We start from the raw sequence: 14,840 nt of genomic DNA, 5'->3' as shown, positions 1-14,840 counted from the left end.
AAGTTTGGATCCTCATTCTGCTGTTAACATTCTGTGTTTCAGCTTGTTGTCACTCTTTTTTTTTTCATTTTTTTTGAGACCAAGTCTCACTCTCTCCCCCAGACTGGAGTGCAGTGGCATGTTCTTGGCTCACTACAACTTCCACCTCCTGAGTTCAAGCGATTCTTCTGCCTCAGCCTCCTGAGTAGCTGGGACTACAGGCACCTGCCACCACGACCGGCTAATTTTTGTATTTTTAGTAGAGACAGGGTTTCGCCATGTTGGCCAGGCTGATCTTGAACTGCTGACCTCAGGTGATCCGCCTGCCTCAGCCTCCCAAAGTGCTGGGATTACAGGCATGAGCCACCGCGCCCATCCTGTTGTCACTCTTAATTTGAACTGAGCAGGTGGCACATTCCTTGCATGACAAGAGTATGTAGCAGGCATTTGTGTACATCCAATTTCAAAGGAACCAAGTTACCTTCTTGATCCCTATAAATTATTATTATTATTTTTTGTCTCGAGGTCAAGGAAACTGCTTGGCTCCTAGGTTAGGAAGAGACAGTCTTGCAGGTACTTGATGAACTAGAGGAGTGATTCTCAGGCCTGTCTGGGAATTAGACTCACTTGGGGAGCTTAAACTGATGAAGGCCCGGCGCTATAGCTCATGCCTATAATCCCAGCAGTTTGGGGGATCAAGGTGGGGGAATCACTGGAGGCTGGAAGTTCAATGCCAGCCTGGTCGATATAGCAAGACTCTGGCTCTGCAGAAAATAAAAAAAAATTAGCCAGGTATGGTGGTGCGCACCTGTAGTCCCATCTACTCAGGAGGTTGAGTTAAAAGAATCACTTCAGCCCCAGAGTTGGAAGCTGCAGTGATTCCTGATAGCATCCCTGCATTCCGGCCAGTGTGACAGAATGACACCCTGTCTCAAAAAACAAAAAAACTTCCTGACACCTAGGTTGCACCAGACCAGTGAAATTGCGATTGCTGTGGTTGCACCCAGGTGTCATTGTTTTTATTTTTTATTTATTTTTATTTTTTGAGATAAGGTCTCGCTCTGTCACCCAGGCTGGAGTGCAGTGGCACGATCTTGGCTCACTGCAGCCTCCACCTCCCGGGCTCAAACGATCCTGCCACCTCAGCCCGCCACGTAGCTGGGACCAGAGGCATGCACCACCACACCTGCTAATGTCTTAGTGTTTTTAAAACTCAGCAGATGATAGTGTGCAACCATGTTTGAGGACTAGGGAGATTTTCCCCCACCAGGGCATGTTTGGCAATATCTGGGGGCATTTTTGGTTGTCCCAGCTGGGGGTGAGGGCATGTAGTGGGTCGAGGCCAGGGATTGCTGCTAAAACTCCTACAGTGCACAAGACAGCCCCGCAAAGAATTATCCAGCTCCAGATGTCAAGAATGCCAAGGCTTAGAGACCCTGGCCCAGACCATCGGTCCTTCAGTGGGATCTGGGACCAGCAGCATTGGCACAGCCTGGAAGCGTAGAAATGCAGAATCCCAGGCCACACCCCAGACCTGCAAAATCTGAAACAACTCCCCCCACCCCCCACCACTCCCCCCAAAAAAACCCAGCCGCATGTGTGCACATTTAAAGCATGCGAAGCCCTGGTTTCGAGGACCTAGGGTCCCTTGCCAACTGATGAGTTCAAGGTTGGGAGGCATTGAGCACCATGGATAAGAATGTGGGCTTTGAGATGACACAGGCGTCCTGGGCAGACAGATAGGTCGGGAGGGGAGGAGCAGAGATCTGCAGCATTTCTGCCCTTGAGAGTCTCCTTCCTTTCTGTGGGTCTGGAGGGAGAGTCAGGCCTCTTCAACTGCCACACTCACCCACCTTCCTTCTCCTTTGTCCCACAGGCCCTGGTGATCACCAATTCAGCCAGAAAATCCTCCACGGTCGGGGAGATTGTCAACCTCATGTCTGTGGATGCTCAGAGGTTCATGGACTTGGCCACGTACATTAACATGATCTGGTCAGCCCCCCTGCAAGTCATCCTTGCTCTCTACCTCCTGTGGCTGGTGTGTGTTTGACACCGTTTCCCTTTGCATGCAGGGAGGGACTTCTACGTGTGGGCAGTGGGCTGAGGGAGTGGGTGTTGATGGTAATGGCATGTATAGCTCCCTGGCAGTTCCGGCTGTCATTCATATTTTATTTTCTAGCCTGTTAACCAATTCCTTGGTATTTTGTTCCTTTCCTGAATTGTCAGGTTGATGTTCTCCTTGGTGGCATGGCGTTTTCATTTTCTCTTTACTTGATAGTGTCAGTAATTAACTACCCTACAATGGACACATCATATTTCTCCCCTTGAATCCTCCCGAACGCTAACCAGACTCACTTATTCACTAGTCCCTAATTATGGTGGTCAAGATTCTCTCAATTGCAAGGGATATAAATCTATCTTAAAGTGGCCTAAGTGGCCGGTCGCGGAGGCTCACGCCTGTAATCCCAGCACTTTGGGAGGCCAAGGCGGGCAGATCACCTGAGGTCACGAGTTCGAGACCAGCCTCAACGTGGAGAAACCCCATCTCTACTAAAAATACAAAATGAGCTGGGCATGGTGGTGCATGCCTGTAATCCCAGCTACTTGGGAGGCTGAGGCGGGAGAATCGTTTGAACCTGGGAGGCGGAGGTTGCAGTGTCTTGAGATCGTGCCATTGCACTCCAAGCCTGGGCAACCCAGAGCGAAACTCCGTCTCAAAAAAAAAAAAAAGTAGTCTAAGTAAATAAAGGGAACTTTGGGGCCGCCTGTACTCAGAAATCTGGGGACTAGCTTCAGGCGTGGATTGATCCAGGAGATCAGGCAATGTTGTCAGTACTCAGTTTCACCCACTCTTTCATTTCCTAGCCCTGTTGTCCTCTGAGTTAACATTCTCAGTGGTACTTCCCCACATGGCTCCATAGCTTTGGGCTGATAACATCCTGACAGATAAAGGTGCCAGAAAAAAGACAAGGCAGCATTTCTCTGCACAGCCAGAGTTTGTCTCAGAGAGCACTCTGATTGGCCTGGCTTGGTCCTATTCACACCCCTGAACCAATCACTGTGGCCCAGGAGGCAGAGTTCTCTGATTGGCCAGCCTGGGTCACATGTCCTCTCCCATGGCAGAAGAGATGTGATTGACAGCCCTTCCATGTGGGGAGGGAGAGTTCTCAAAATAAAATGATGATAAGCAGAGAGGCTCATAGCACAACACATGCCTTGTGCTTTGCTACCTCTGGATCTTTGCCACTTGCCTTTCCTTCCTTCTTCCTAATTGATGAAAGCCTGCTCATCCCCCAAGGCTGTAACAAACACTACTTCCATTGATTTCCCCTCCCCTCTCAATTAGATGGACTTCTTCTTTTGAATTTTGAATCTCAATAACTTTAGTATAGGAACTCGTCTAATAATACTTTCTACAATAGTTTTTTTTATTTTGTTTTTGTTTTGACATGGAGTCGCGCTCTGTTGCCCAGGCTGGAGTGTGGTGTGCCATCTTGGCTCACTGCAACCTCTGCCGCCCAGGTTCAAGCAATTCTCCTGCCTCAGTCTCCCGAGTAGCTGGGACTACAGGCTTACGCCACCACGCCCACTAATTTTTTTTTTTTTTTTTGGATTTTTAGTAGAGATGGTGTTTGACCATGTTGGCTAGGCTGATCTTGAACTCCTGGCCTCAGGTGATCTACTCTCCGTGGTCTCCCAAAGTGTTGGAATTACAGGCGTGAGCCACCGCACCCGGCCCACTTTCTGAAGTAGTTTTTTTTTTTTTTTGCATGCTCAGTGTACTGCCTCCTCTTTGACGGGTAACATGTTAGCTACTTGCAGACATATAGCAGCTGACTTTTGTGTCTTCCGTGGGTACAACCCCAGCAGGGCCTGGTGCATAATGGGCACAGCTCAAATTATTATCTGTTATTGAAAGAGAAGGGCTGGATGAAATGGCTCATGCCTGTGATCTGAACACTTTGGGAGGCCAAGGCGGGTGGATCATCTGAGGCCAGGAGACCACCCTGGCCAACATGGCAAAACCCCGTCTCTACTAAAAATATAAAGATTAGCTGCGCATGGTGGTGTATGCCTGTAATCTCAACTACTTGGGTGGCTGAGGTAGGAGAATGGCCTGAATCCAGGAGGTGGAGGTTGCATTGAGCTGAGTTTGCACCACTGCATACCAGCTTGGGCAACAAAGCTAGACTCTGTCTCAAAAAAAAAAGAATAAGAAAAAATTACTGGTTTATTTGGCTGTAGTTTGTTTTTTTTGTACATTTGTAGAGCAGAAGGTGAGTAAAGTGTTTCTAATAAAAAAACTCAGAAAAAAACACCAGAATTTAATTATCTAATAGGCTGGGCACAGATATAGGTGGCATGCACCTGTAATCCCAGCACTTTGGGAGGCTGAGGTGGAAGGATTGCTTGAAGCCAGGAGTTTGAGACCAGCATGGGCAACATAGTGAGACCCTGTCTCTACAAAAAAATAAAAAAAATTAGCAGGGCGTGGTTGTGCCTACCTGTGGTCCCAGCTACCCTGGAGCCTGAGGCAGGAGGATTGCTTGAGCCTAGGAGTTCAGAGGCTGCAGTGAGCTAGGATCACACCACTGCACTCCTACCTGGGTGACAATGCAAGACCGTGTCTCTAGAAGAAAAAAAAAAAATCTAAATGTCTTTTCAAGCAGGTGTCTTGGGGAGTCCACTTTTGCAAAAGTGCTACTATGGGAAAAATATTTTTGGAATATTTGTTTTAGAACTGCCTTCGGGATTGGTTTACGAACCATTAAGAAAATTGTCTAACATCACATTTTGTTTTAGATGGTAGTTGCTTGAGCTCAGCACTGTTGACACTTGGGGCCAGACCGTTCTTTGTTGTGGGGGCTGTCTTGTTTTTTCGTTCTTGTTATTGTTGGTTTTTTTTAAGGGACAGAGTCTTGCTCTATTGCCCAGGCTGGAGTGTAGTGGTGCGATCATAGCTCACTGCAGTCTTAAACTCCTGGCCTCAAGCAGTCTTCCCACTTTGTCATCTCATCTAGCTGGGGACTACAGGTACACTCCACCATGCCTGGCTAAGTTATTTATTTTTTTGTAGAAATGGGGGTCTTGCTATGTTGCCCAGGCTGGTCTCGAACTTCTACCCTCAGGCTATCTTACCACTTTGGCCTCCCAAAGCGATGGGATTACAGGTGTCAGTCACTGCACCTGGCCACAAGGCTATAAGTTAATACAGCAGAATTAGCAAAGAATTAAGGCACACATGGGGCGGTGTTCAATAGAAGCCAGGTACAGGCTTCTGGGAGTCCCCAGCAGAGTCACACAGGTTCACTAATTCTCTGGCAACCATGATGATTATGTGTGTGAAATGTTGCCAACCAGGGAAGCTTGGTAGGAGCTCAGTGCCTGGGTTTGTATTAGGGGCAGGTCACATAAGCACCCTTTGCTTGGCACATACCAGAAGTCTGGACTCCCAGAGGGAAAGCGGTGTTCAGCATAAACCATATTGTTTGTACAAACAGTTGAGGCACACTGAGCCACTCTTACCAGTTCTGTTAGTGGTGGAAACCCTGTAAGTATGCAGACACTAGCCAAGGGCTAAACCTGTAAGCAGCCTTCAAGCAGGATAAGCAGTCCAGGTGGTCGTGTTCACACTTTTCTACTTTACTACCTTATTACCTTTCTAAAAATCTAAGCTGGGTGTGATGGCTCGCGCCTGTAATCCCAGCTACTCGGGAGGCAGAGGTGGGAAGATCGCTTGAGCCCGTGAGTTTGAGACCAGCTTCGGCAACATAGTGAGACCTTGTCTCTACAAAAAATAAAAAAAAATAGCTGGGCATGGTGGTATGACTGTAGTCACAGCTACTTGGGAGGCTGAGTTGGGAGGATCACTTGAGCCCAGGAGATCGAGACCAGTTTGAGTAACATAGTGAGACCTTGTCCTTACAAAAAACCAAAAAAATTAGCTGGGCATGGTGGTGTGACTAGTCACAGCTACTTGGGAGGCTGAACTGGGAGGATCGCTAGAGCCCAGGAGTTGCAGACCAGCCTGGGCAATGTAGCAAGACCTAATGCTTACCTGTAGTCCCAGCTACTTTGGAGGCTGAAGTAGGAGGATCACTGATGCAAATAGCCACTGTACTGCAGCCTGGGCAACAGCGAGACCTCATCTAAAAAAAAAAAAAAAATTAGAATTCTAAAGTTGTAATTTGCAAAACTCATGTGGCCCTAAGGGCTTGGGAGAAAGGAGCGTGGACCTGCTTATTCTTCAAGGGATTGGGAGGACCCGGAGAGAGGCTCAGGAATGAAACCACAGGCTCTTAACACCCTATTGTGGGGTAAAAGTAACACACCTTGCCCTGAACTTGGTCAGCAGCATCCACGTGGGATGGATCAGCTGGGGAAGCTGTTAGGGGCCCTGTTTTTTCCTGTCTGGTGAGTGATGAAGAGTCTCCTTTCCTTCCTTAGAACCTGGGCCCTTCCGTCCTGGCTGGAGTGGCGGTGATGGTCCTCATGGTGCCCGTCAATGCTGTGATGGCGATGAAGACCAAGACGTATCAGGTAAGGCATGTGTCTCCGCGGGCCCTCAAGCCGGGCCCTAGGCAGGGGTCTCTCTATGCGGATTTTAGTCCAGTTCCTTCTGCTCTGTCCCTGGGGTTCTCAGCCTTGCCTGCCAGTTTGAGTCACTTGCGGAGCCTTAACACATGCTGATGCCCCGGCCTCATATCTGGGATTCTGATTCACTTATTGTGGGTGGGGTCTGGACATCAAGATGTTTTAAAGCTTCCCAGGTCATTATATTGGGCAGCCAAGATTGAGAGCTCCTGACACATGGTTAGACCTTGTAGGCCAGTGACTGGAATCAGAAGGTCTGTGAGCCTGGGAGAGAGTCCTTGTTTCCCACGGTCTTGTTACTATGTGTATGTGTGACTCAGCTTTCAAGAGTTGAGTACAAATTACCTCCTACTTTTTTCCCCCTTTTTAGCTCTTACCTTATAGGAGACATGGTGTTAATCTCTTTATTTAAATTAAAATAATTAATTAACTTGTAAAATGGGTCCTTGCTGGGTTGCCCAGGCTGGTCTCAAACTCCTGGGCTTAAGTGATCCTGTTGCCTCAGCCTCTCAAAGTGTTGGGATTACAGGTGTGAGCCACCATGCCCGGCTTTCAGCTTTTTATTTTTGGAGATATTTTGTATTTTAAAAAGTCTAAATACCCAAATAATAGAGTGAGGTTTCTTATTATAAAAAAGTTCAAATCAAGCCGGGCTCACCCCTGTAATTTCATCATCTTGGGAGGCCAAGGTGGGTGGATCGCCTGAGCTTAGGAGTTCAAGACCAGCCTGGGAAACAGGGTGAAACCCTGTCTGTACCAAAAATGGAAAAGTTAGCTGCGTGTGGTGATGCACACCTGTAGTCCCAGCTACTTGGGAGGCTGAAGCATGAGGATCACTTGAACCCAGGAGGTCGAAGCTGCAGTGAGCCATGATTGTGCCTCGGCACTCCAGCCTGGGCAACAGAGTGAGACCCTGTCTCAAAAAAAAAAAAAAAAAAGTTTAAATCATACAAAAGTATGTAAATTAAAAGGGGATACCCCCTTTCCTACTCTCTCAACCACTGCAAATATATAGAAGCAAATCCTTCTAGAACTTTCTACGTATGTATATACAGACCTGATTAATGGTATAGTTAGGTTTGTTTTTATATATGTGGGGTTTTTTTTTGTTTGTTGAGATGGAATCTCACTTTGTTGCCCAGGCTGGAGTGCAGTGGTATGATCTCGGCTCACTGCAACCTCTGCCTCCTGGGTTCAAGCAGTTCTCTTGCCTCAGCCTCCCGAGCAGCTGGGATTACAGGTGCCCACCACCACACCCAGCTAATTTTTGTATTTTTAGTAGAGATGAGGCTTCACCACATTGGCCAGGCTGGTCTCGAACTCCTGACCTCAGGTGATCCACCCTCCTCGACCTCCCAAATTGCTGGGATTACAGGCATGAGCCACCATGCCTGGCCATTATATATGTTTTGTGTGTGTGATATTATTACCATATCTGTTTTTACCTAAATGGGCCCACATGGCAGCATGATTTTTGTCTTTTAGCACCCTGCTTTGGGGACCTCTCTGTGCTGTGCCGTGCCGTATAGCTTCAATTCATTCTCCCGACCCGGTGCCTTTTGGTCTATAACGGAGATGGTGCAGTTTATTTCTCTGCTCTTCTGTTGATGGCTATTTATGGTGTGCTGTGGAATTTCAAATGGGAGCACTTGGCTGCACTGATGGTACCACAGGGAGATGAGTTTCAGGACAAGGGCCTGTTGGAAGGAGAGGCCTCACGGGGTAGGGTTGAGTGGGATGGGTGAGGCAGGGGCTTTAGGATTGAGTCACCCTTCAGTCTCTTGATGCGTAGGATGCCCTGAGTGGCCCGACTCAACCCATTTCAGTCCCTGGCCTCCAGATCATGTAGCTTACATTCTTCCCATCTGTGACCCGGGGAAGACTGTAGCACTAAACGACAGAGTTCTTGTGATTGTTAAGTGTCTGAATACATGTGAAATGCTTAGAAAAGTTGCTGGTATACACAAAATCCTGGGTGGTAGTAAAAATATTTAACAACTGCACTGCACAAGTATCCACTATCTAGAACCAGTGCTAGCCAGTACAGAAACATTTCACTGTTTTAACAACCATGGGACAGGCACAGGGGCTCAAGTCTGTAATCCGAGCTCTTTGGGAGGCTGAGGCAGGAGGATGGCTTGTGGCCAGGAGTGCAAGACCAGCCTGAGCAACATAGCAAGGTGCCATCTCTACAAAAAATACAAAAATGAACTGGGTGTGGTGGCATGTGCCTGTGATCCCAGCTACTAAGGAGGCTGGGGTGGGAGGATCGCTTGAGCCCAGGAATTCAAGGCTGCAGTGAGCTATGATCGTGCCACTGCACTCCAGCCTGGATGCCGGAGTGAGATGATGTTTCCAAAAAAAAGAAAACTGGGCTGACAAGAAATATGAAAACAGGCTGGGTGTGGTGGCTCACGCCTGTAATCCCAGCACTCTGGTAGGCTGAGGTTGGTGGATCACTTGAAGTCAGGAGTTCGAAACCAGCCTGGCCAACATGGTGAAGGCCCGTCTCTACTAAAAATAGAAAAATTAGCCAGGCATGGTGGCAGGTGTTTATAGTCCCAGCTACTCAGGAGGATGAGGTAGGAGACTCTCTTTAACCCGGGAGGCAGAGGTTGCAGTGAGCTGAGATCATGCTACTGCACTCCAGCCTGGGCAACAGAGTGAGACTGTCACAAAAAAAAAAAAAAAAAGAAAAAATAAGAAAACAGACAAGAAAAACACCACCAACATGTCTCCTGTGTTTGGGTCAGCAGAATAGGGACTGAATCCCTTCTTTTCTGCACACTTGAAGGGTTTTTCTTGCCTCTGTTCCTGGATTCTAAATTGAGTATGTTTCTCCAATGTCTAACCTAACATGATTTGAAGGGGTTTTTTTTTCCTTGAAAGCGGGCTCCTTTGGTGTGGTCTTGGGGCTCAAGAGTAGGGCTCATAGGGATTACAGGGTCAGCTCTCCCACCCTCAGGAGGCCCATTTTTAATAGACGGTGGTGTTGAGGCCCAGTGCGATGGCTCACACCTGTAATCCCAGCGCAGGAGTTTGAGACCAGCCTAGGCAGCATGGTGAAACCCCATCTCTATTGAAAAGAAAAAAAAAAAATCAATATAAAAAACATTTACATGTCAACGTGTATAATAAAGTTTATGAAAAAAATATAGCTGGTGATGTTGAGTGATAAGGTGATCCCAGGGTCGCCGCAGATGTGTTGACTGCCCTTCTTTTCCAAGGTGGCCCACATGAAGAGCAAGGACAATCGGATCAAGCTGATGAATGAAATTCTCAATGGGATCAAAGTGCTAAAGCTTTATGCCTGGGAGCTGGCATTCAAGGACAAGGTGCTGGCCATCAGGCAGGAGGAGCTGAAGGTGCTGAAGAAGTCTGCCTACCTGTCAGCCGTGGGCACCTTCACCTGGGTCTGCACGCCCTTCCTGGTGAGTGAAGCCACATTTTTCCTGGCCCTCTTTGTTTGATGTTTTATTTTGTCTGCGTACCTGAATATTTTTAAAAGGTCACTATGTCGCCCAGGTGCAGTGGCTCATGCTTGTAATCCCAGCACTCTGGGAGGCCAAAGCAGGTGGATCACCTGAGGTCAAGAGTTCAAGACCAGCCTGGCCAACATGGTGAAACCCAGTCTCTACTAAAAATACAAAAAAATAAGCCGGGCGTGGTGGCGCATTCCTGTAGTCCCAGCTACTCGGGAGGCTGAGGCAAGAGAATTACTTCAACCTGGGAGGCGACGGTTGGAGTGGGCCGAGATCACACCACTGCACTCCAGCCTGGGCGACAGAGCAAGACCTTGTCTCAAAAAAAAAAAAAAGTCACTATGTCAGCAAGGCGTTCCCTGAACACTTAGTTTAAACATTTGCCATCTTCTCTATTCTTCTTTATTTTATTCACACTTAGCAGCTTCTAGCCAACCTGTGTAGGAACCGTTCATTATCTTTTTACTGTGATATAAGGAGCTTGTGCCAGAATGTAAACCAGTGCCCCCTGCTTCCTGCATTAAGATAGCCTTGCAAGACAAGAAGTGTGAGCTGAGTCGAACAGCACGCTTGGTGCCATAGTTGATCTACGTTATGGTGCTGCCTCCTTATTTTGTCACCAACTGGTCAGAAAGTGTGGATTGTCAGTGTCTCATGGGCCACACGTCAAGTGGCATGGTCTAAACACGCTCTAAAATTTACTTATTTTGGGCTGGGTGCGGTGGCTCGTGCCTGTAATCCCAGCACTTTGGGAGTCCAAGGTGGGTAGATCACTTGACGCCAGGAGCTTGAGACCAGCCTGGCCAACCTGGGAAAACCCTGTTTCTGCTAAAAAAAAAAAAAATTAGCTGGGCATGGTGGTGCGTGCCTATATTCCCAGCTACTCAGGAGGCTGATACATGAGAATCCCTTGAACCTGGGAGGCAGAGGTTGCAGTGAGCCGAGATCGAGCCACGGCACTCCAGCCTGGGCAACAGAGCAAGACCCTGTCTCAAAAAAGTAAAAAACAAAAATAAGTAAAATAAAATTGTACTTATTTTATTGTCTGCTTTTCCCCACTAGGATGTCAGCTCCAGATGGACATTTTTGTCTTTTCTATTGACTACTGTATCCTTAGTAGGTAAAACAGTGCATAGCAGGTGCTGAACAAATATTTGTCATCCATTGTAAAAAAAAAAAACAAAAAACAGAAACAGAAAGATATAAAACGAAAAGTATATTGTCCTCTCTTCCATCAGTTCCTCTCTTCCAAAGTGACAGTTTTATGTATGCTTTTAGAGAAAAATGGACAAGCATATAGGTATTTAAAAATACTTTGACAGATTTAAATGGAATCATACTGTACATAGTGTTCTCTTTCCTGTAGTTAATAATATATAATCTTGGTTCGTTCATTCTGATCTACTTCATTTTAGTTTTTTTGGGGGGTTTTGTTTTGTTTTGAAATGGGGTCTCTGTCCCCCAGGCTGGAGTACTGTGGTGCGATCATAGCTCACTGCAGCCTTGAACTCCTGGGCCCAAGCAATCCTCCTGCTTTAGCTTCCTAAGTAGCTGGGACTCCAGGTGCACCGCTACCACTCCCAGCTTGTTTCCTTTGCGTTCGTGATGGATGCTTGTCTGACGTGTGGATGTGCCCTGCTGGAATTACCCTTTCTCCCATTCCTTGCAAAAACAGGTTGTTCCCTGTTTTTTTTGCTATTATGATCCATGCTACACTGAAAGTTCCGGTACCTGCCCTGGGGTACGGTAATGGGTCTATCCCTGCCTAGCTGGCTTTGAAAAGTTTAAAGACAAGAGTGCAACTTACCATTTTGCAAAGTTGGCTGCAGATCAGGAGACCATACAGAGATGGACTTTGGAAATTCCCTTTTAAGCACAGTTAAAAACAGTTAGGGGTGAAGGATGACTTCAGATCATGCCCCATGTTTGTTTTCTGTTTCTGTCTTTTTATTAACTGTGTCATTCTTTTCGTAATGTTGTGCTCATTACAACTATTCCTTCTTGGTCAGGTTGGCAAATTATATGTTTTTCTGGCAAGTTTCTGTGAAGCAGAGTTAAACATGTTTATGAATGTGAACTTTTCTGTTAAACTACCACCTGCTTCATCTTAGCTGAGTTGCAGGTGGAATGTGTAAGGAAGCTCTAACCATTTCAGCATTTGCGAAAGCGTGTTCATGCTGACACTGAATTTTCTTAGTCTTGCCTTACATCTCCCAGGGTCTGGAACTGCAGGAGAGATGGTGTTCAAGTTCAAGCCTGCATCAGAATCACCTGGAGAGCTTGTTATTATATTTTATTATTTATTTATTTATTGAGATGAAGTCCCAGTCTGTCACCCAGGCTGGACTGCTGTGGCACGATCTTGGCTCACTGCAATCTCCACCTCCCGGGTTCAAGCGATTCTTCCACCTCAGCCTCCGAGTAGCTGGGATTACAGGCGTGCAGCAACCATGCTCATCTAATTTTTAAAATATCTTTAGTAGAGATGGTGTTTCACCATGTTGGCCAGGCTGGTCTCGAACTCCTGACCTCAGGCGATCCGCCCGCCTTGGCTTCCCAAAGTGCTGGGATTACAGGCGTGAGCCACTGTGCTGGCTGCTAGCTTGTTACTATAAAACTCAGCTTTCTGGGCCCCACCCAAATTTTCAGTTTTAGTAGGTCTGGGTGGGGCCTGAGTATTTGCATTCCTAACATATCCCTACGTGCTGCTGCTTCTGGTTCAGGTCGACATGTAGAGACACTGGAGTGGATCCTCACTGCCTAGAGTATGGTCCGTGGACCAGCAGCCATGGCATCACCTGGTGCTTGTTAACAGTGCAGAATTTCAGGCCTCAGCCCAGATCCACTGAAACTGAATCTGAGTTGTAACTAGTTCTCTAGGTGGTGTGTATGCACATTAAATTTCGAGAGAGACTGGCAGAAAGTAGGAGTAAAGAAAGTTTTTCTGTAAATACTTTCGGAATTCTGGGCCATACAGTCTCTGTCACAAATACCAGTCTCTTCCAGCATAGTGCAAAAACAGCCTTAGATAATACGGAAATCGATGGGTGTGGCTGTGTTCCTGTAAAAAAGTATTTAGAGACACCAAAATTTGAATTTTATAGAATTTGCATGTGTCATGTAATATTCTTTTGATTTTTTTAACTTTTAAAAAATATGAAATCTGGCTGGGCACAGGGGCTCATGCCTGTAATCTCAGCACTTTGGGAGGCCGAGTTGCTTGAGGCTAGGAGATTGAGACCAGCCTGGCCAACATGGTGAAACCTCGTCTATACTAAAAATACAAAAATTAGCTGGAAGTGGTGGTGCGCACCTGTGGTCATAGCTACTCGGGAGGCTGAGGCAGGAGGATCAGTTCAACCCAGGAGGCAGAAGTTGCAGTGAGCCAAGATCATGCCACAGACTCCTGACTGGGCAACAGAGTGAGACCCTTTCCCGCTGCCCTCTCCACCGCCCCCCCCAAAAAAAAATTAGCCAGGTGTGGTGGAGCATGCCGGTCATCCCAGCTTTTTGGGAGGCTGAGGTACGGGAATCGTTTGAACCTGGGAAGCGGAGATCGCAGTGAGCTGAGGTCATGCCACTGCACTCTAAGCCTGGGCAACAGAACAAGACTCTGTCTCAAAAAAAATTAAAAAAATGAAATCAATGCTGAGCTCATGGGCTGTACGTAAACAGGTGTGGGCCAAATGTGGACCTGAGCCATCCTTGGCCAGCCCTTAGAAGACTGGAATGTTCTTCTGAGAGTCAGGACACCTGCCACATTCTACTGCCAGCTCACAGTGTGACCCCAAAGCTGGTCATCTCACCTCGCTGGCTGTAGATTTTGTCACATGGAAAATGAAGGGATTAGAGTCCAAGCATGTCAAACACTGGGCCCTGTCCTCCCTCCTCATGCCCACAGCAGACACCCACAGTCACTCATGGGGTTCTTTCCCACTGAGTTATGCTCAAGCAGCCCTCCAGGTGACTGGTGCCAGTGGCCTAGAGTTGAGCAAGAAATGGCATCTCGTTGCCCTTCTGTAACTCCGTGTTCCCTAAGATCACTTCCAGCTCCAGTGCCCCTGCATTCTGCCTTGTACATTGCATTCTTCTTACACTCCAATACCTTGACTTTACCGGGGTGCATTGACGAACTCTCTCTTTTTTTGTTTTTTTGGGACCGAGTCTCGCTCTGTCACCCAGGCTGAAGAGCAGTGGTGCCGTCTTAGCTCAATGCAACCTCCACCTCCGATTTCAAGCAATTCTCCTGCCTCAGCCGCCCAACTAGCTGGGATTACAAACACGCACCACCATGCCTTGTTAATTTTAATATTTTTAGTAGAGATGGGTTTTTGTCATGTTCGCCAGGCTGGTCTCGAACTCCTGACCTCAAGTGATCCACCTGCCTTGGCCTCCCAACGTGCTGGGATTACAGGTGTGAGCCACCGCGCCTAGACTCTCCTTTTATTTAAGAAGGAGTCTTGCGATCTTAGCTCACTACAATCTCCGCCTCTTGGGTTCAAGCCATTCTCCTGCCTCAGCCTCCCGAGTAGCTGGGATTACAGGCGCCCACTACCATGCCCAGCTAAGTTTTGTATTTTTAGTAGAGACGGGGTTTCACCAAGGTTCAAGCAATTCTCCTGCCTCAGCATCCGAGTAGCTGGGATTACAGGCACACGCCACCATGCCAAGCCAATTTTTTGTATTTTTAGTAGAGATGGGGTTTAGCCATGTTGGCCAGGTTGGTCTCAAACTCCTGGCCTCTAGTGGTCCACCCATCTTGGCCTCCCAAAGTGCTGGGATTAC

The 14,840-nt window shown here is 47.4% G+C and overlaps 1 protein-coding gene across 12 annotated transcripts in view; it reads left to right on the top strand.

The window, feature by feature from the left end:
- Window positions 1-14,840, top strand: part of ABCC1 (ATP binding cassette subfamily C member 1 (ABCC1 blood group)) — a 192,781-nt gene that overhangs the window by 96,089 nt on the left and 81,852 nt on the right. For all 12 annotated transcript variants that reach the window (XM_063654345.1, XM_054455379.2, XM_054455381.2 and 9 more), the window contains 3 exons: window positions 1,856-2,017; window positions 6,427-6,519; window positions 9,801-10,004. In XM_063654345.1, coding sequence (XP_063510415.1) covers window positions 1,856-2,017; window positions 6,427-6,519; window positions 9,801-10,004 — 459 coding nt within the window. The remainder of the gene's footprint in view (window positions 1-1,855; window positions 2,018-6,426; window positions 6,520-9,800; window positions 10,005-14,840) is intronic.

This window comes from Pongo pygmaeus, chromosome 18 (assembly GCF_028885625.2).
Source record: "Pongo pygmaeus isolate AG05252 chromosome 18, NHGRI_mPonPyg2-v2.0_pri, whole genome shotgun sequence".
Lineage (NCBI taxonomy): Eukaryota > Metazoa > Chordata > Mammalia > Primates > Hominidae > Pongo > Pongo pygmaeus.
This window is presented reverse-complemented; position numbering and strand designations above follow the sequence as displayed.